Genomic DNA, 22,928 nt, shown 5'->3' with positions numbered 1-22,928 from the left:
ATTATGACTGTAACATTTCTTACCCATGTCCATTTCAATTCAGTCTTAATGCAATGGGTAGAAGTAGTGTGCTCAGTGTATGTCCAACATTAGCCTACCAAAACCATTCTCCATGATGAGGGAAGCATATGGATAAAGAATTAAAAACAAAGGTAAAAATAATGTGCTTTTAAGTCAGTGCTATTATGTTGGTTAGAAATAGGTAACTATATTAAGCAAGTAAGACAGGGCTAAGTTACAGAGTTTTAATTACCACAATAAAACTTCTAATCCTTTAGGCCTCTGTGTTCATTAGTTTTCCTTCTTTTTTTTAAATACTGCAAAAAAAAAAAAAAAATCTATTTATAAAAGAGTGATTTAAAGGCGTTATGGGCGGGATCCATGGGTGGCGCAGCGGTTTGGCGCCTGCCTTTGGCCCAAGGCGCGACCCTAGAGACCCGGGATCGAATCCCACATTGGGCTCCCAGTGCATGGAGCCTGCTTCTCCCTCTGCCTCTGTCTCTGCCTCTCTCTCTCTCTCTCTCTCACTGTGTGCCTATCATAAGTAAATAAAAAAATTATTTTTTAAAAATAATAAAGGCGTTATGGGGCAGCCCCGGTGGCGCAGCAGTTTAGTGCCACCTGCACGCAGCTCAGGGTGTGATCCTGGAGACCCGGGATCGAGTCCCACGTCAGGCTCCTTGCATGGAGCCTGCTTCTCCCTCTGCCTGTGTCTCTACCTCTCTCTCTCTGTGTGTGTGTCTCTCATGAATAAATAAATAAAATCTTAAAAAAAAAAATAAAGGCGTTATGTTTTCTTTACAAACAGATAAAAGGACAGGAATTATCCACTAAAAAAAAAAACAACACAAAAAACAAAAAAAAAACCCAAAAACTCTACATTTCAACCCTCCACTATTACTTTTAACTAATTATATTTTTTTAAGAGAGAGAGAAGGGGTGGGGCAGAGGGAGAGGGAGAGAGAGAATCTTCCACATAGGGTTCGATCTCACGATGTTGTGATGACCTGAACCGAAATCAAGAATCAGACACTTAAAGGACTGAGTCAGCAAGTGCCCTTTAACACTCTACTATTATTATAATCCTCTAAACTGCCTGTATCCCCAACTCCCCTGGCTTTTCTCCCATTTGACTCTCCAAACAAATTTCCATCATTTCTTTATCATCTGAGGGAAGACATACCAGAATCTTTGGGAGTAAAAACTCTTGAGGATGATTTTTTTAGAGTATATTTAACAGATTCACTGCTCTAAATTCATGTATCTTAAACTGAGAGAGACATAGGTTCAAATCCGAGCATTTACTGGTTGTGTGACTGAGGAAATTATAACCTATCTATACCTTAATTTATTTGTGGGTAAAATGAAGATAAAAATACCTATCTCAAAGGGCTGTGATGAGAATTAATGACATTAATAAATATTAACAGATAATATTAAAATGAATATAAGAGCTTTGGTCTGTCACTATTTATTTACATAATGACCATAATCATTATCATCTAGCAAACCACTTGAGCAAATAGCAATTAAAATCTGAATCACAAAGTTGAATCATTTTTTAACTTCAGTTCTGATTAAAAAAAAAAAAAAGGTTAAAAATCCCCACAAAATTACAATTTCAAGTGGGCATATCATCTTAGAAGTTGCAAACATTACTGACAAGAAATCATTTTACAAATCAGTTCAATGAACACTTCCTGCTGGTGTACTGTGAAAAATACACTGTGCAAGATACAAAAATGGGTGAGATATAGACCCTAATGTCTTTTGTAATTCAGAACAAAGGGATTAGAGTTTTACCTGACTAACTCGATTTACTTCCTCCTCTTCTTCTTCAGCTTCCTCTCCAAATGAAAGTAAACTAAAATTTCTTATCAAAAAAAGAATGAAAGAAAATTGAGAAAATTAAACAAAACTTATAAATACTGTATTTTCAAGGCGATAAATAGAATTTACAAGAAGAAACACATTTTGGCTGTTCACACAATGAACACAATTTCTGTATTCAGCAGAAATATAGTAAGGATCAGTATAATGCTAAGACATTGGCCTCAGACCACAGATATTTCATATATTAGACGAAACTAATGACCAAAAATCCATCCCGAGCACTCCTATTAAATATATCAAGTCAAACAGGACAGAAATAATTAAGCTTTTTATATTTATAAAAACAGGTTAGCAAAATAGAGATTTCTGAAAACCTAATATATAGCCCTGAGAGCACTACAAATGAGAATCTAGTGTCTTCCAAAATGTTTCAGTATTTAAAAATTGATAAGATACACAACATTGTTAAATAAAAAAATATATAAGCAATAAACTTAACAAAAAAAAATAGCCCATGGGGAAGAATAAACTGTTTGTCCTCTTTGAGGCTTCAAACTAAAGACATCCCAAGGAAGATAAATAATAAGTTATTAAAACTCTCTCTCAGATATTAAAAAAAAATAAAAGATTTGGCAACCAGAGGAATTTTTATTTCAAAACCTAGATGTAATCAATGAGTGCCACATCATCCCTAATATATTTGCTATAAATTAAAAACAAAATCCAAAACACCCAACTTTTGGGCTGTTATCAAGATAATGAATAGTGATGAAATATTTTATCTGAATATGGGGACTGTAACCTTTCACCCAAGGATCAATTAGTCAAAATAAATAAATCAAAAAATAGAAGAATATCAAATATTCAGCTATATAAGAATTTTTTTTGCCACAAGACATTAAGGGCTTATTGAAGTGGCTCATGTTTGACAGTTTATAAAAGCAGCTTAACTTCCTTATAATGTAGGATGTCACAGAAAGAAACAAATGTGATTGATACCTAATCCACTGGGTATTTTCAAATTCCCCCTGCTTATTTTCTCTTCATAACAACCAGATGTTGTAATTATAATCTCCATTTTATAAGATGGGGAAACTGAAGCCCAGAAATATGAACACACTTTGCTGCATATAAATGGCGTCAGGCAGGATTAGACTTAGAGCTGTCTGAATCAAAAAAAAAAAAAAAAGAGCTGTCTGAATCTAACAATTATGAATACACTAAAATTACTAATATGGATGCTATAATTCATCAAAAGAGGAAATTGAAATCTAACTCTCTGAAATCTATTTTATTAAAATAAGCAAAACTAATAATGTGAAAAATATTGTTCATAAGATACTGAAACTTATTTACTCCAAAACAGAAGTGAAAAACTTAAATTATGTAACAATGCAGTCATTCTATCCTTCATACTTGATTTTCCAAGTGCTTTACATGGAGCATATATTAATTGAAAAACAAGTAAAAAACAAAGAATAATTTTCAACAACTCATTTATATAAATAATTTTTATAGTGATCACAAATATTTATTAGTACAGATCTCATATAGACATCTGACATCTTTAGCTTAAGTTACATACAGCACTTAAACAAAAGAAATACATAGAGAAAAAAAACAACAACCTCATAATTCAGATAGCTTCCCAGTCCACACTGGCCTCCCCCTCATTAGTAAACAGTTGTTACAAAAGTAAACAAAATAAATGAATTTCTATTATTTTATTATTTCTGATTACTTTGTGCCTTTGGGTTTCAATTTCTTTAGTTCTTCTTCTGGTTTCTCTTTTTTTGGCTTTTTTATTTCTCTTGGAATGATGTCATCAAAAGGATTAAACAAAACCTACAAAAAATTTCACAAAAAATTAAAACTAGTATTTACTTGCATTGATATTAATCTGTATTTTTTTTTTTTTTTTTTTTTTTGCTCACATAACTATTATAAGTCTAGTGATATATTTACTACATAAAGTGCTTCCACTTACAGGGCCTCTCTGGATTCTCCTGATAATCCTATGTGCAATTAAGTAAATGGTATTTTATCTTTATTTTAGGAAAGGGAAAAATATTCAAGAAAACTTAATACCCCGTAAGCAAGACCAACTCAGACTTATGACCCCAAAATAAATGCTTTTGAGGACCTTGCTTCCTCAATGAAGGATCACTCTTAAACTACTAGGAAAGCACTTCATTGAGTTTAAATAAGCCTTATTCTTCTAACTTTCTCTTACAAGTCAAGCTTTTCATGCACTGGATTTATCAACTAAAGTTTCATCTTTGTAACCAAAACCTTCAATTTTAAAAAAATTTCTTAATCAGAAATTGTGCCTGAATTACAGAGATACAATCTGAGTTGTAATGCTGATTCAATATAAAGCCTTCATCCAATAGTTTAAAAATACTAACAGTCCACTTCTCTTACACGATAATTTAAGTGCTGTATCTCAGAAATCATGTTCCTACCTCACAGCTTCTTATTTTGTGTGGATTACGTGGTCTTTCTTCCTCACCAATGTCTACTTCTGTCAACCGCAGCATGTTATATATTGTATCCCCTGTGACCTATCAAACAAATAAGAAAGAGCTCAACTGCAAACTATTATACTCATTCTCTGAAATAAGGGAGGGCTTCTGAAAATATTTTTTCAATAATTAAAAGGAAATCCCATATTTTTCTATAGGAGCCTATGCATTAAATATTGCAAATAAAGCAACTTCATCTTAAAGGGTAAAAAGCAGAAATGGAGTTCAATCCCTCAATAACATTTTTAGAAAACTTCCAATGTATATTTAATATCAGGTTTTGTTAAAAGTGAGAATATGATGCCAAGTAACCTCCTACTGAATGACAACTTTTCAAACAAAATAAACAAATTCAGATTTTAGAATTGGGTAGAACAAGCAAATAACAATACCATGTGTAAGTGCTTTGCAGACATTATCTTGTTATATTCTCTTAAACATCCCAAAAGCAGGTATTGTCATTATCTTCCTTCTCCAGATAAGAAAACTGAGATTCAAAGAAGTTACAGAGCTGACCATGACGGCCCTTCTGAATTCCCCTTGCTATGTTATACTTGGTCTCTAATGGGAAAGTTATATAAGCGACTGTAAAAAGTGGTGTAGAAAGACATTCTAAATCTCATTTTATTATATGCTTTTAGTTTTTAAAAATAACAGGAAAATCTATGACTATCAGACACCCGGTGTTGCAGTGGTTCAAATGTGCCTATTTCTTAAGCTATATTGTTAAGTTGTAAGCAACAATATTGTATTACATGTTTTCTACATAAGTCCTTTCATTCAACATTTCTCAGGAGTTTTAAAATAATACCAGTTTTCCAGTTGTGCTCAGTTTGTTTTTTTTCTCCATCCTCACAAAATTGTTTTGCCTAGCCTGTGGGGAAACCATTCCTATTGAACCAGTAGAGGGAGCTGATACACTAGTGATGTCTAACATATTTAGACTTAAACCATAAACATATTTTTTAGAAGGGAGACTAGGAAAACAAAACCTCCAGAATCTCCTTTTAAAGACAACTATTGAAAATTCTATGGAAATGACATGCCCTGATACAATGTTAAATATGAGCAGGATTAAATAGGTAACATTCAAAGTAATATTTCAGGTAAAAAGTTTTAATGTCAACACAACTTCCACTGTAAACTTATGGGAATTCATCATTTACAAAAATAAACACTAAACTACTAAATGTTGTTACCTAGATAATACCTAGGTTTCTAAAAAATATAAAAACAATATCAGCTGAGTGATACAGTAGCTAATATCATTAGTATGATTTAAGAAAAAAGAAAATTTAAAGTCATAATCAATGACTTAATTGAAACATATACACAAAAAAAACTCAACTCCCTCATAGTTCATTGTAAAAGGAATATATCCCATCATTTTTAGAAATAATAAATACATAGCCCAGGAGATATTTTGATGAGGGCAGCTCCTATGTAAGTTGGTCATATGCATCAGAGAAGCTGAAGATAACTGAACACAAACCTTTCCAAAAATGGTATGCTTATTGTTAAGTTCATCTGCTCGACCCAGTGTAAAGAAAAATTGGCTTCCATTATCGTGGGGACCAGCATTTGCCATGGCAACCAGTCCTCTCCGATTAAAACGTAACCGTGAGTGGAATTCATCCTGAAGCATAAAAAAATTAAAATAAAGATAATTTAGTAAATAATCTGTTATAAGGGTCTTCATATTCAGTTAAGAAGGTCCTATACAACTTCTAATAAAAAATGCTAAAGTTTTATTTAACTGATTTTCAAGTATAATCAAATCCAATACTTACTATTCCTTCAATTCTATTAAACTTACTTCACTAGCCTGTAAGCATCTTCTAAATATACTCAACCACAAATTTAGCCTAAATACACAGAAACAAAGGGCACCTCTAAGGTCATTCCCTGTTTCCAACCCTCAAAGTTCTCTAACTTTTTATAACCTTCTATTTTTTTTCCTCCAAAAAAACTACCTTTGAATCATTGTAGAGTTTTCAGCTATTCCCCTCCTCACTCCATTCTAAAGGTCATGAAAAAACTACTTCTTGTTTTTCAATTTAAGGAATCTACTATAATTGTATTATGTCCTTTACTCTTTTTTAAAGGTCTTTGGTGAATCTTTTCTGAACTGGCCTTTGTCTCATTGGCCAGTTTTCCAAAGAGCAAGAGAAAGCCTTTCTAAGGTGGATTTCTTGCTACGGCAGGGCTACATAACATATGTTAGTTTCTCAGTTAACAGAATTCCTACCCAGACCTGATACTACTAGACTCATGTGTAAAACAGCCATATTATGCAATCAATGCTTTTCAGAAAGAAAGTTATTTTTCCTTAATAAATAACTCAAAAGATTTGAGCTCAAAGAGTCATTAACTCTGTATATTGTATCAAAAATGACCTAATTTGAGGGGAACCTGGGTGGCTCAGTGGTTGAGCATCTATCTGCCTTTGGCTCAGGTCATGATCCCAGGGTCCTGGGATAGAGTCCCACATTGGGACTCCCTGCATGGAGCCTGCTTCTCCCTCTGCCTATGTCTCTGCCTCTCTCTCTGTGTCTCTCATGAATACATAAATAAAATCTTAAATAAAAATGGCCTAAATGAAAAATTTAACAAGATAACAGTATTCTATAATAAGCAAAAAAAATCTCAATTTAGAAAGGAATTGTGAGAAAATACTATTCTATTACACCAAACAGTAGAATAAAGGAATGTTTCCTGCTAGATGGAAGCTCTAAAATCATGAGATATCTCAATTTGGTAAAATGCAAAATAGCGTGGTTTTTTTAAAAAAAATTTTATTTATTTATGATAGTCAGAGAAAGAGAGAGAGAGGCAGAGACATAAGCAGAGGGAGAAGCAGGCTCCATGCGCTGGGAGCCCGATGTGGGATTCGATCCCGGGTCTCCAGGATCGCGCCCTGAGCCAAAGGCAGGTGCTAAACTGCTGCGCCACCCAGGGATCCCCAAAATAGCGTTTTATAGTGACATGTGAGATTTTTAAAATTATAACAATACCTCATTTTGCAAGGCCATTGTTGTCTGGAAATTAAAGCAAATAGTTCAAGTATTTTTCTCAAGAATCACACAGTAACCCAGTAAAAAATTAAAAGAAACTCCAGGCCCTCTCATTAGTATAAAAATTCTTTAAAAATTCTTGTATTTTAAGAGCCACTGATGTTTACTCATTCAAAGAATATGACATTGGTACCATCAGATTAATAAATAACCTAACTTGTAGTTTTTTATTTGAACCCACTGTTATTTTTTGTATTTTAACTATGACATTACCTCTTTTTTTCTTTTTAGATCTGTTGGCAGTTAACAAATCACTGACCTATTCTTGATTAATACATTTTTTTCCTAACATTTTTTAGGTTAATTCTTTCTTCTGTCCCTTGTGATTTCCTGTTATGGCATACATTTTAGACTACAGAGGTCTGTTGTGCATTAATTTAGAATGAATTCTGCTTTAGAGTGAATTGTGTCTCCCCAAAATTCATATGATGAAACTCTAATCCCCATTGTGACTATATTGGAAAAAGGGCTGTAAGGAGATAATAAGACTTGTCATAGGTACGAAGCCCTAATCCAATACTGCTAGTGCCCTTATAAAAAAAAGGAAGAGACACCAGAGCTCATGCTCTCTCAGCGAGCAGGTGGCCATCTGCAAGCCAGGAAGAGATCCTTCACCAGAAATTGCATGCCACTAAGCTGATCTGTACTTCCTAGCCTCCAGAACTGTGAGAAATAAATTGTTATTGTTTAAGCCAACCCATCAGTTACATTTTATTATAACAATCCAAGCAGATTAATATAAACTTCATATAGTGTTAAATAAAACATTTTAAAATATGATGGCATATGAAATGTCCTAAAAATCCTTTACATTTACAGAATTCCAGAGATCAGATACAGTCAGATATCAAGAATTATGTTATATTAGTTTTTTTTTCTGACTCACATTTTCCTCATGACTACCTGTAGTTCCACCTGAATTCAGTCTAGCATAAAAGTTAGCAATAAGACAACTTAGAATGCTTGATAGAAGTGCTGCTCTTACAACTGTACAATCCTAAACATGTGATAAAGTTAGCCAGATTTTGTGCACAAGTGTGAAATGCACTTTTCTTCCATGTAGGGCACAGTCATTTTTGATTAAGCAATCCAAACTGATTTGCAAATAAACAATAAAAATTCGGTTTTACCTTGAATGGGGCTCCATAGATGGACTCTCCACCAGCCCCTGTGCCAGTAGGATCTCCCCCTTGGACTATAAAACCAGGTACAACTCTATGAAAAATGGTGTTGTCATAATATGCTGAAAGAAATCGAAAATAATTTAGCAAAGTCTAAAATGAAGTATATAGCTTTCAGAATTAATATAATTAGAATTACAAGATGTTTTTCTCAGACTTTTAAATAGGCTCATAAACCAAGCCCTTTCTCCCCTACTTACTACAAGATGTCTACTCAAAACAGCACAATTTCTACAAAAAGCATGGTTGTTGTTATGCTGTAATTATTTTCAGGATTCTCTCAAACTCTGGATTGCAGTTTACATATAAATATATTATTTGGAAGCTATAAATACACAAGAGAGATCACATATAATCTTCTAATAGTATTTATTATCAGGAACCTAAATTCCTTACAGAGACTTCACCAAGGAAAAGAAGTTGTATGTGGCCGAAGCATGGCATCTCAGTGAGGTAAATCCTGAGCCAAGAATTTGGTGGGGGCAGAAGGGCAATATTTAGGGTTTGAGAGAATCTTAGAGTTTATATTAAGAAGTAGCAACAATGGCCAATATGAATAAGAAAAGATTCTCAGTATCATTAGTCATTAAGGAAATGCTAATCAAATCACAGTCAACTACCACTTCACACTCACTAGGATGGCTATCATCCAAAAACTGGAAAATAACAAGTGTTAGTGAGGAGGTGGTGAAACTGGAGCCTTTGCATATTGCTAGTGGGTTGTAAAATGATACAGTCACTGTGTAACACAGTTTGGTGGCTCTGTAAAATTTAAACACAAAATTATCCATCAAATTCACTTCTATGAATATACCCCCCAGAAACTGAAAACAAGTACTAAATGAATGTCACAGCAGCATTATTTGCAACCGCTAAAAGGTAAAAACAACTCAAATGTCCATCAGTCTGTGAATGGATAAACAAAATCAGATATACACATACAATGTAATATTACTGAGCCAAAGGAGAGAATGAAGTACTGATATACACTGAGACACAGAAGAACCTCAAAAATATGCTTTGTGAAAGAAGACAGACACAAAGTTACATATTATATAATTCCATTTATATGAAACATCTAGAACAGGTAAATCTGTAGAGATGGAAAACGGATTGTGTGCTTGCTGGAAGATGGGAGTGATTGTTTAGTGAGTGTTTTCTTTTGGTATAATGTTTTGAAATTAGTAAGAGGGGCTGGTTGCATAACATGGTGAATATACTAAATATCACTGAATTGTCTTTGAAAAGGCTACTTACATATTATGTGAATTTCACCTCTTTTTATAAAAGATCGCTTGAATGAAAGAAATTATTTTATTTCAATCAAGTTAGTTTTGAACTTACATTAATTAATGAAATAAGTACAAGAGGAAAGTATATGTAGAACATATGTGTAGCCCTGAAGGAAATGCTGAATAAACAAGACCTAGATCATTGTTGTAAAAACAAAGAAACAAATAACAGGTAGCAACGGAGTGGACTGAAGTGGAGTTGATTACTGAGTGTAGTCCTAGTTTGGTCAACGTGCTTAGGACTGCAAAATAGAAAGATGGAAAAAGTATAGTTTCCTGAAAGCTTCACTGAGCTGCAGAACTGCCTGACGCCAGATTTCTTGTCATATGGGATTATAAATGTCTTTATTATGTAAATAATATTGAGCTGAGTCTTCTCTTACTTGTACCTAAACATAACCTAATTCATTTTAAGACAAATACTAGTCAAGTGCCTACTTTATGAGTCAAAACAAGACTATGGTTTTTCATAATTCATAAAGTACTAGAATACAATAACTTGCAGACACCTTCATAATTATTTACACTTGCAAGGTATAATTGGATATAAAATCCATACTATAATTTTTTTTAAAGATTTTATTTCTGTAATCATGAGAAACAGAGAGAGAGACAGAGATATAGGCAGAGGGAGAAGCAGGCTCCCTGCAGGAAGCCCAACGTGGGACTCAATCCTAGAACCCCAGGACCATGCCCTGAGCTGAATGAAGGCTGACGCTCAACCACCGAGCCACCTCAGCTTCCCCAAATCCATACTTTAAAGCTACGCTGGCAAGAGATTCCCAGTGCAAACAAGTACTCCTTGGTTACAAAGAGAAACTGTAAAAACTGAGTCTGAAAGTATCCCTCCTGTAACCTTAAGTAACCATTTACTCAGGTTGACACTATGTAACAGTGCTGTTTTGCCTCTTGGCTGGGTAGCCTTAAACAGAATTTTTCCCACCCTTTTTAAAAAATTGAAATATAATTAACATTTAACATTATATTGGTTTCAGGTGTACAACATGATTCAGTATTTATATATGTTGTGCAACGTTTACCACAGTAAGTCTCATCAACATCTAGCACCTCACATAGTTACGAATTCCTTTTTCTTGTCATGAGAACAAGATCTACATTCTTAGCAACTTCCAAATCCAGTACTATTAACTATTGTCCACCATGCTGTACATATAATTTTCTTATTATAAAATTAATATTTTAAATTAACTCACAGTGTTGTTCTGAAGATTAAGATAATGTGGAGGTAATCTATAAATTTTAAATTCAACACAAATGTGACATCAAACTGTAGTATTTTCACTTAAATTCTAGAAATTTAAATATAAAACATATCCCAGTCTATATCAGAAAGTGATTAATAAATAATCTGTTAGGTCCATAATATACAGCCAATTGACTTTTTTTTTTTTTAAATCAGATCTGCTTTTTTCAAAGATCACTCAAACTCCCAGTATGGAGAATGGAATGGAAGCGACACGGCTGAGTGAGAGGGAGCAACTTCTTGTCCTTAAAGTAAAACCTGACTGTGGATTATATTGAGGTCATATATTTAAGAATCCTCCAGGAAGCAGGGGCTCAGTAATCCATTAGATGTGAGGGAAGGGGGACATGAAAGACATCTTTATTACTTGTGCTTTCAAATTTCAAAATTACCCATCTTCATTTTCCTATTTCCTCTTAAGCCCTTCAGTGATATTGGCTTTTTACTTTAAGCTATTTTATTTTGTTTTATTTTATTTATATATATTTTTATTAAAGTTAGCTTTTTTTTTTAATTTTCCTAATTGTATTCCTGTTAGATGAATGAAATTACAATACTATATATACTGAGTAAGAACTTTCCATAATTCCTCTATACCATGATTTTGTACTCTACCAGAGCTAAATTTCAAATTTCCACAAAATTCCATATTCATATCTATTTCCATGTGACTTAATAATACTGCTAAACTATGCATTATGGTTGTCCTTAAAGTTTACTATGTACTGTAATAGATTCTGCTGCATGCAATGTTTATTTGACTTCTTAAATATTTATGTATCAGTCCCATAGGATTTTGAAGAAAGGCTTTATAATTTCATTATGTGTGTTCATAGCACCCTCCTGAATTTTCCTGAATTGAAGAAAGATATTTTCATGTACCTTAAATATGAAATTTCCTATTTGGCTGCTGTGGTTCTGGCATTTTCCATTATATTTGTATTTCTGGCAGTACAATATATGTGTCTCATAATATATTTTGTCTAATTGTATTTCTGCCAAGTACAATATAGGAATTTACATATGCATTTTTATGTGGTTTATGTGTATTTCTTCCAGAATCTGGTGCTTATGTTAAATTTTATAAATATTTATTTAAAACTCACAGTTATCTGTCTGCCCTATTTATTTTAGCCACTTTTTTTTTTTTAAAGATTTTACTTATTTATTCATGAGAAATACAGAGAGAAGCAGAGACATAGGCAGAGGGAGAAGCAGGCTCTCTTCAAGGAGCCCAATGTGGGACTCGATTCTGGATCCCAGGATCATGCCCTGAGCCAAAGGCCGATGCTCAACCACTGAATCACCCAGGCATCCCCTAACCTTTTTGTTTTTTGTTAAATATTTCTGCTTCCCACTTTGTTTTGCCAGCCTAGAATTTTACTCCTTCCTCATACTTCAGAGGAACCAAGCATGGTGATTATAGTTAATAGTACTGTATAGTATACTTGAAATTTGCTAAGTGTTTTCACCACATACACACACTCACAAGGTAACTATGTGAGGTGATGGATGCATTACTTCATTTGGAGAACCATTTCACAGTATATATATATATATATATATATATATATATATATATATATATCTTGAATCACCACATTGTACATCTTTAAAAATCATGTTGTACAACCTAAATATATACAGTTTTTGTCTATAATACCTCAATAAAGCTAAAAAAAAATAAAGACTAAAAACTTCCCTTTAATTGGCATATTTATGTCATGCTCCACCTTCCTGGTTTTTACTCCTTTCCTTTTCAATTCTGGAAATCATCCCTTTTTGAAGAAAACACTGATATGATGTTACAAGATCTAGAAATATCATGATTTGTTTAAATCATAGAATTAGTGAATTAAAATGGGGTTCTCTAAGTTACATTTTTAAAACTGGCTTTATTTGGGCGTATCTTCATTTAAATTAGTCTTTCTCAGGTATGTTAGACTTTGCAGTAATAATTCTATCTTTCACATGATCAATTAAAAGAATTGTTCTAGTTATTTTTCTAATGATTTTACTACTCTTTTTTCTTTCTCCTTGTTTTCTTATAAATAGGGGAATAATTTTTTGTTGTTCCAAATAAGTTCCACCATGACCTAACTTAAGGACTTTATTTCTTCTTCACTATCATATTATATCCAGATGTTTTCTGTTTCTTCCATTCACCTGGTCATGGATTATTAATTACCATTCATTCTTTCTAATGTTTTTGTACTTTCACTCTTCCCCTGTAAAATTCGAGCTTTGAGTCTTCAAAACTTCTTTCCAGAAACAAGTCTGACTTTTCTATGTCTACTCTGTTTCTTGGTTCTGTTGATAGTTATTTGAGGCTCTTCTGACTGAACTACCTGTCTGACTCAATTTCCTTCCTGCCTGCCATAGCAATTATCAATAATGGTCTTCACAGATGTCTCTCTCTCTCTCTCTCTCTCTCTCTCTCTCTTTTGGCATTGTTTTTCGGGGGGAGGGGGAGGCTATGTATTTTTATATTTTAAATCTTCCCCTGGTAATTATTTTTGTAATTATTACCTATTTGGAGAGCTCTTGCTGTACCCTCCTATTGATTATACTGGATTCTCTTTCACACCTTGCTTTTGACTCAAAACACTGCTTTCTGATACCTGATTAACCTTGTCTGTCTCTACAAATCGGATAGAACTTAGAAAGATAATGATTTGCCACCATTGGGTATATTCAAAACCATATGCCATGTATTCTAAAAGCTAACAAGTTACAAAAATGTTTAGAATGTTTAGTTATATAAGAGAATATCCTGAAGGAGAAAACACTCAGGTGGATGTATAATTCTGTAGTTTATTGAAAGAAAAATAGTCACTTCATGACTCAGTCTAAAATCATACTTAAGACACTGATAATGAATCAGTGAATTCTGGATGGAAAGCTTCGTGGAGAAGGTGGAATTCTGGATAGAGACTAAAAAGTGGATAGACTTAAACAGTAAAGAAAGAAAGAATAAGTATTTCAAAAAGGAGACTGAGGATATGAAGGAAGATAAGAGGCTAGGTGTGAAAGTGGAAATGGGAAGGAACTGCTTAGGAAATGAAAACAGTCAACTGAAACTTTTATTTAGTGTAATGAAAAACAAGGCTGGAAAGCTAGAAGCCAAGCCATCTGAGGATTCAGCTACCAGATGAATATATAAGAGGATAAATAGATTAAAGGTGACAGAGAAAGACCAGGTAAAAGACAACCCCATCATGTAGGTCAAAGTCAAAGCAGTCTGGTTTAGTTACAGTAGACAGAGGAAGATTGGAGTAAAAAAGTCCACTAGGCACTTTGATATGTAAATTAGAGTAAGTAGAGAGGAAATGGGTGGAATTCTAATTTTCATAGTTATTTGGATAGAAGTAACAACTAAAGAGTAAAGACAATGGAGAACTCAAGGCAATCTTAGGGAGTATCCTTACTTAGAGGATGAAAGAAAGAAGTGGGGAATAAACAAAAAGATCAAAAAGGAACAAAGTTTTATTGGTGAGATAAATTTCCCTGCTAAAGATACATAGATTTATTTGAAAGACAATCTTTTATATCCTCTATTTCCTGACACAAGAGCTCAACACCATATCACTTGTATCAACTCCTATCATTCGTCACCATTTAACAGCAAGCTTCAATGTTGTGGGAAAATTCAGTTTATTTTTAACAAAATTTCTCCTACAGAATAAAACTCGAAAGTTATAATTACCTTCCAAACAAAGCTGAATGAAATTCCTGCAAGCTTTAGGAGCTTCTTTTGACCACAACTCTATGTCAATATCTCCAGCTGTAGTTTTCAATAAAACCTGTAGGAAGAATATAACATCGTTACATTAAATTATAATTTTGGCTTGAAAATTAGTTGAAAGACTACTCAATTTGAAAGATTCATTGAGGAGTTTTTTTTTTTTTAAGACTTTATTTATGTATTTATTCATGAGAGAGAGGGAGAGAGAGAGAGAGGCAGAGACACAGGCAGAGGGAGAAGCAGGCTCCATGCAGGGAGCCCAACATGGGACTCCATCCCGGGTCTCCAGGATCAGGCCCTGGGCTGAAGGGGGTGCTAAACCACTGAGCCACCCAGGCTGCCCCATTAATGAGTTTTCAATTTTAGAGTTAAAATTAAAAAACTTTGCTGGGCTTTTCTTGTTATACTCAAAAAATTTACACTCAAAGTACAACAGGAAAAAAGTCTCTTCAACAGATGGTGTTGGGAAAACTGGATAGTTACATGCAAAAGAATGAAACTGGACCACTTTTCTTACACCGTACATAAAAATAAACTCAAGATGGATTAAAACCTTAAATGTGAGACCCGAAACCATAAAACTCCTAGAAGAAAAGACAGTAATTTGACACTGGTCTTAGTGACATTTTTATAGATATATCTCTTCCAGCAAGGGCAACAAAAGCAAAAAGAACTATTGGGACTACACCAAAATAAAAAGCTCTGGACAGAAAAGGCAACCTAATGAATGGAAGAAGATATCTGCAAATGATGTATCTGATAAGGGATTAATATCTAAAATATATAAAGAACTTACACAACCCAATTTAGGATTTAAGAAAAAAAATAGCATATACTTTTGTTTCAATCAGAAAAACTTACTCACTTAAAAATCAATCATCTAAACTTGCTTTAAGTTTTTTGCAACTTTTCTTCCAATAAAATTGACATAGCAAATTAAGAAGTTAAAGAACGAACCCAAGAAATATTGACAGTATAAGACAATTTTACAATTATTTTTTTACATACAAAACACTCTACTTTCTCATCCAAAACCATGCCATTCCTGGAGCACCTGGATAGCTTAGTCAGTTAAGCGCCTGACTCCTAATTTTGGCTCAGGTCATGATCTCATGGTCATGAGATGGAGACCCTTGTTGGGCTCCGTGCTAAGTGGGGAGTCAGCTTAAGATTGTCTCTCTCTCTCTCTCTCTCTCTCTTCCCAACCCCAGCCCTCATGCACTCTATCTCAAAAAAACAAAAAACAACCCCACAACAAATCATGCCATTCCTAATTTACAATGAAACTTCTTAATCTAATTTTAGGTTGCATGTTACTAAAATGGTATGTCACAAAAATCACCATCTACACTGGAATCCGTTGATAGCCTCTGTTTTACCAGCCCATGAAGGTAAGGACTTCTAACTTGGCTTGGCATGAAAACAGTGCCCAAAAGAAATACCCTATCATGGGAGTGCCTGGGTGGCTGCCTTCAGCTCAGGCCATGATCTCAAGGTCCTGGGATTGAGCCCTTCATCCGGGCTACCCACTACCCACTCAGCGGGGAGTCCACTTCTTCCTCTCCCTTTCCTTCCACCTCTCCCTCTCCTGGCTCATGTGGGTGGTGTCTCTCTCTCTCAAGTAAATAAATAAAATCTTAAAAGAAAAGAAAAAGAAATACTCTATTGTGACAAACCAACCCACCTGGTTTCTCATTTACTTGAGAGGTATATGTCTGGGATGTTAACCGAGTAGCTGAGTAACTCCCTAGATTGTATCTAGAACCCTGGGTAACACCTCCTTATTCTGCATGAAAACCAGTTATATATCTCAATCCTAAAAGTACAGTATATTTAAAAAGATAATATCCTGTCCTACCTATTATCACCTTGTAGACCTGAAATGTCACTGTCAAAGGGAACCTAGACATGTCTTCTCTTCCTTGCAACTCTAATACAGTAATTCCAGCTTTTTCAAAGCATGCATTCCTATCAGCAAAGAAGAAAAGGGAAGTGGGCAGGGGGGGAATGTAAGAATTGGGAGCAGAAGATAAATATTTCAAAGGATTACATAAAAACAGTATTTTTAAATAATTCTGAATCTTCTTTACTAGTAGTATAATGAAACTAAAAAAAAATACTGTGAGATATATAATATTTACTGAGATAGAATTCACATACCAAACAATTCACCCTTTTAAAGGTAGTTTTTAGTATAATTCAGAGAGAGAGAGAGGCAGAGACACAGGCAGAGGGAGAAGCAGGCTCCATGCAGGGAGCCCGATGTGGGACTCGATCCCAGGTCTCCAGGATCACACCTGAAGGCGGCACTAAGCTGCTAAGCCACCCGGGCTGCCCTATATGTTCCTTTATATATATATAAAAGATTACATTTAAACAAGTAAGGAGGGATCCCTGGGTGGCGCAGCGGTTTGGCGCCTGCCTTTGGCCCAGGGTGCGATCCTGGAGACCCGGGATCGAATCCCACGTCGGGCTCCTGGTGCATGGAGCCTGCTTCTCCCTCTGCCTGTGTCTCTGCCTCTCTCTCTCTCTCTCTCTGTGACTATCATAAAAAAAAAAAATAAACAAGTAAGGAAAAAATAAATACAACCGGAAGAACATATATATAATACATAATTTTTCTTCCTGCATTTCATGGATGGTTTTGCTCAGTCCCCGAAGTGTGCATTCACTGTTTAGAAGCCACTGCTCTAAGGAACAAACTAATGTACATCATCCCTTCCTTTACAGACTATGGAATCATGTTGCTCAAATACCAATACTGACCCTTTCACTTACAAAGGGTAAGGTAGCTTTTCTTACTTCGGACATGATATTTAACATACCTGTGACTCAACTTTCTTATCTAAAAATAGGGACAAAATATCCTCATGGGTTTGCTGTGAGGACAAAATCATTTACTATACATAGCTTTTGAACAGTACTTGACAAATAGTAAATGCTCAAAAAATGGTAGTTATTACTATTGTAGTAAAATTACAGTAAAAATTATATTCTTATATAATTTTTTTGGCCACAGTAAACTTACATCTAGTAAAAGGAATGCATAATTGGTTGGGCTACCTTGCTTACCAGACTTTCTTAATCTTTCCACTGATGAGATATTGAATTAAAAAAGAAGGCACATGCGGGGAACTAATCTTTGACAAAACAGGAAAGAATATCTAATGGAAAAAAGTCTCTTCAACAAATGGTGTTGGGAAAATTGGATAGCTACCTGCAGAAGAATGAAACTGGACCACTCTCTTACACCATATACAAAAACTCAAAATGAATGAAAAGCTCAAATGTGGGACAGAATCCATCAAAATCCTAGAGGAGAACACAGGCGGCAACCTCTTTGACCTCGGCCGCAGCAACTTTTTGCTAGACACATCTCCAAAGGCAAGAGAAACAAGAGCAAAATTGAACTATTAGGACTTTATCAAGATAAAAAGCATTTGCACAGCAAAGGAAACAGAAAACAAAACTCTAAGGCAATGGTATTGGAGAAGATATTTGTAAATGTCTTATTAGATTAGGAGCTAGTATCCAATATCTTTAAGGAACTTAACAAACTCAACACCCAAAAGACAAACAATCCAGTCATAAAATGGGCAGAAGACATGAACAGACATTTCTCCAAAGATGACATACAAATGGTTACACTTGAAAAAAAGCTCAACATCACTGGGTATCAAGGAAATACAAATCAAAACCACAATGAGATACCACCTCACACTGGTCAGAGTGGCTAAAATTAACAAGACAGGAAACAACTGATGCTGCAGAGGATGCAGAGAAAGGGAAACCCCCTCTTGCACTGTTGGTGGGAATGCAAACTGATGCAGCCACTCGGGAACAGTATGGAGGTTCCTCAAAAAGTTAAAAATCGAGCTATCCTACAACCCAGCAATTGCACTACTAGGTATTTATCCAAAGAATACCTACATGGTGGTTCAAAGGGGCACATGCACCCCAATGTTTAGCAGCAAAGTCCATGAAAGCCATAATGTGGAAAAAGTCCAGATTCCATCGACAGATGAATAGATAAAAAAGATGTGGCATATTTATACAATGGAATATTACTCAGCCATCAAAAAGTGAAATCTTGCCATCTGCAACACCGTGGATGGAATTAGTGAAATAAGTCAGAAAAAGACAAACACCAGATGATTTCAGTAATTTGTGGTAATTTAAGAAACAAACCAGATGAACATAGGGGAAGGGAAGAAAAACAAAATTAGATGAAAATAGAGAGGAAGGCCAACCCTGAGATGCTGACCTCTAAGGAAACAAATTGAGGGCCGCTGGAGGGGAGGTGAGTGGGTGAAGGGATAATTGGGTGATGGACATTAAGGAGAGCATGTGACGTAATGAGCACTGGATGTTACATAAGACTGATGGATCATTAAATTCTACTGCTGAAACTAATAACACAGTATATGTTAACTAAGTTCAATTTAAATAAAGAATTAAAAAAAAAAGGCATATCCCTCCTCTATGCACTTCTATTGGCCAACACTACTTTGTCAGGTTTAAGTGGCTCCTTTTCCCAAAGCTCCTAAATAAGACAATACTTTGATAATAAAATGTTTCTTAAGAATAAATATATTAATGTGATATAAATTGAGTGATCATAGTATGGAAATTTCATGCTGACTGTATAATGACATTTCTGTCAGGTGGTGTATTTCTGTGCTTCATCTTCAGAGGGGCCACAGCAACTCTAAAACACAGCACATTTACAGACAATGGCCAGGAGTCTGCCACTGATACAATGTGTCAGTTACTTCCCAGTTGATACTATGCTCTTTGAAGGGAGGAATTTGTCCCATATATTCTGAATGTCTCCTTATTCTTTTAATACCTAATGTATCATTAAACAGCGTAGGCACTAAGCATTCACTGAGCAAATTTGTTATTATATCTCTTTAAATTCTTTCCAGGTGCTCTCCATGGTACAGAACTTTGAAACTTCAATATCGTTAATTGGTCTTATCCTGGAAAAAAAAGTCCCCAGTTGTTTTTGAAGGAAAACTTTGGCTATGCCTGATATTCTCTGTAAGCCCAATTCTGTTTTAGAAGGACAGCGTATATCACAGTTTGCATGTACTTATTGCATGATTACTTGGTGAATGTGTATTTCACCCCACTGATTCCATGATAATAGGAACAATGCTGGATTTTCTTTTTCTCATATCCCTAAAACCTAGCATAGAGATTGGTCCGTGCTAGTTGCTCAATAAAAGTTCTCCTGTTCAGGCATGTATCTCTGTTAAAGCTTTTCCTCTTTATGACCATGTCAAATCATCCTCCAGGGCAAAGCACTAATCTTCCCTTGACCAGCAACACTATAACCTCAAACTCACTGATGCTTAATACTTTAAGAGAAATATAGTATTGGGCAGCCCCGGTGGCTCAGTGGTTTAGTGTCGCCTTCAGCCCGGGGTGTGATCCTGGAGACCTGGGATTGAGTCCCACCTCAGGCTCCCTGCATGGAGCCTGCTTCTCCCTCTTCCTGTGTCTCTGCCTCTCTATGTCTCTCATGAGTAAATAAATAAATTCTTAAAAAAAAAAAAAAGAACACTTAGAAATATGAAGGAGGTGTTCTGAGTTTTCACAATGATGCGAGGTAGGGGTGAGGAGGCAGGCAAAGTTTAGACAACAAAGAATTAGAAGAACTGCTCAAAATACCCAGTGAAGTTTGTGCTGGGGCTATCAATGACAACATTATTGGTTTTGTTTTCAAAATGCCTTCCCTATATTACAAAATGTCAACCAACAGAAAATTGCATGAACTATGATGCAATCATGTGACAGAATTGTATCTGATGTGAATTTAGTCTATCCTTCCTCAACTATGTACTTTCAGCTCCACTATTTTCTCCAGTATGCTGCTTCATGGTGTTGCCTACATGATACAGACTAGCCCTTTGTTTAAGAATTCAGGTGATACTGATTCCATGACCGCCTCCTCTGACTCACACTGCATATAAAAATCTTCCATGGAAATTGACATACCGTGGCCATTAAATCAATCAAGATATCAGGGGACATCTGGGTGGCTCAGCGGTTGAGCATCTACCTTTGGCCCAGAGCGTGGGGATCCCGGGAGTCCCGGGATCGAGTCCTGCATTGGGATGCCTGCAAGGAGCCTGCTTCTCCCTCTGCCTGAGTCTCTGCCTCTCTCTGTGTGTCTCTCATGAATGAATAAATAAAACCTTAAAAAAAAATAAATAAATGAAGTATTTCTCTGGATTCTCATCAATTCTTTTTAAAAAGTCAGTTTGTTTTTCTTCTAAGGGAGAACAGGAAAACATTTGTTATCCTGAATGTTCATATGTATGTATATGTAGTAACTAGTATATTTAAGTGAAGTTTTAATTGCGGGGACACCTGGGTGGCTCAGTGGTTGAGCATCTGCCTTCGGCTCAGGTCAGTGACCCCAGGGTCCTGGGTTCGAGTCCCACGTCTGGCTCCCTGCATGAAGCCGGTTTCTCCCTCTGCCTGTGTCTCTGCCTCTCTCTCTCTCTCTCTCTCTCTCTCTGGGTCTCTCATGAATAAATAAAATCTTAAAAAAAAAAATCAGGAAATCACGCTCCCATTCTAATGTAGGCACATTTCCCAGTCTCTGCTTTCTCTGACAGTCATCTCGTGTTTTAAGGCCAGCTCTAAAAAAATCCCTCATCCATGAAGCTTTCCCGCCTCCCGCAATTGCTCCCTCTTTAGTGCTCCCATACCACTAGCCTCCTCTCACCACAAGCGTGCCTACCAGACGCATCACAAAGTTTTTTCTTTACATGCCTGCCTCCCAAACAAAACCGTGAGCTCCTCCAGGGTGACCACTACACCTTCATCCTTCACTGCAGCCCCAGCACCTAGTACAGGGCCCAAGGCTACCAGCAGGCGTTCAATAAAAGATTGTAGAAGGAATAGAGAAAGAGTAGTTCCCAGGTAAACCAAAAATAAATAAATAGATAGCTAAATAAATATAAAAAATAAACAAAAATTAAAAAACCAAAAAATAGAAAATAAAAAATAAAAATAAAAATAAATAAAAATAAAAATTTAAAAATCAAAAATAAAAATAGAAAAATAAAAATTAAAAATAAGTAAAAATAAAAATTAAAATCAAAAAATAAAATAAAATAAAAAAGAATAAAAATTAAAATTAAAAATAAATAAAAATCAAAAATTAAAAATTATAAATAAAAATAGAAAAATATAGAAAATAAATAAAAATTTAAAAACCAAAAATAAAAATAGAAAATAAAAAATAAAAATAAAAAATAAAAATAAAAATTTAAAAATCAGAAATAAAAATAGAAAAAAATTAAAAATAAGTAAAAATAAAAAATAAAAATGAATAAAAATTAAAAATAAAAATAAAAAATTAATTAAAAAATTAAAAATCGTAAATAAAAATAGAAAATGTAGAAAATAAAAATTAAAAAACTAAAAATAAATAATAAACACAAAAATAAAAATAAATAAAATTAAAGTTAAAAATCGATAAAAATTAAAAATTAATAAAACCTAAAAAATCAATAAAAATTAAAAATAAGTAAATAAAAATAAAAATTAAAAATAAATAAAAGTTAAAAATAAATAAAAATATAAAAATAAAAAATAAATATAAATAAAAACAAATATGAAAATATAAAAATATAAACAAATAAAATACAAACTAATAAAAACATAAATAAAATATAAATATAAAGCATAAACAAAAATATAAACAAATAAATATAAATATAAATACAAATACAAATACAAATAGAAACAAACCAACAGACCAGTTTTCAGTGTACTTAGTTTCCCCCTGGGCCCTAGAGGACGCCTGCCTGAGCCAGGCTGCAGCAGGAAGCGGGGCCGCGGGCCGGGAGGTGCGGGAACGTGGCCTCGAGGACTGGCGCGTACCCGCGGGGCGGAGCGCGCAGCCGGTGTGGGAGGCCGCGCCCGGGGACGCGGAGGACGGGGACGCCCGGCGGCCGAGCGGTCCCGGAGGAGCCCGCGGCCCCAGGCGAGGCCC

At 34.8% G+C, this 22,928-nt stretch overlaps 1 protein-coding gene across 2 annotated transcripts in view; it reads right to left on the bottom strand.

The window, feature by feature from the left end:
* CWC27 (CWC27 spliceosome associated cyclophilin) overlaps positions 1-22,928 on the bottom strand; it is a 189,121-nt gene that overhangs the window by 165,746 nt on the left and 447 nt on the right. For both annotated transcript variants that reach the window (XM_026019333.2, XM_072750028.1), the window contains exons 2-7: positions 14,876-14,972; positions 8,563-8,675; positions 5,851-5,994; positions 4,299-4,397; positions 3,575-3,678; positions 1,804-1,873 (exon numbers count right to left, since the gene is read on the bottom strand). In XM_026019333.2, the coding sequence (XP_025875118.1) occupies positions 1,804-1,873; positions 3,575-3,678; positions 4,299-4,397; positions 5,851-5,994; positions 8,563-8,675; positions 14,876-14,972 (627 nt within the window). The remainder of the gene's footprint in view (positions 1-1,803; positions 1,874-3,574; positions 3,679-4,298; positions 4,398-5,850; positions 5,995-8,562; positions 8,676-14,875; positions 14,973-22,928) is intronic.

The sequence above is a fragment of the Vulpes vulpes genome, chromosome 2 (genome assembly GCF_048418805.1).
Source record: "Vulpes vulpes isolate BD-2025 chromosome 2, VulVul3, whole genome shotgun sequence".
NCBI lineage: Eukaryota > Metazoa > Chordata > Mammalia > Carnivora > Canidae > Vulpes > Vulpes vulpes.
The sequence above is the reverse complement of the archived record's forward strand: the minus strand, read 5'-3'. Positions and strand labels throughout refer to the sequence as shown.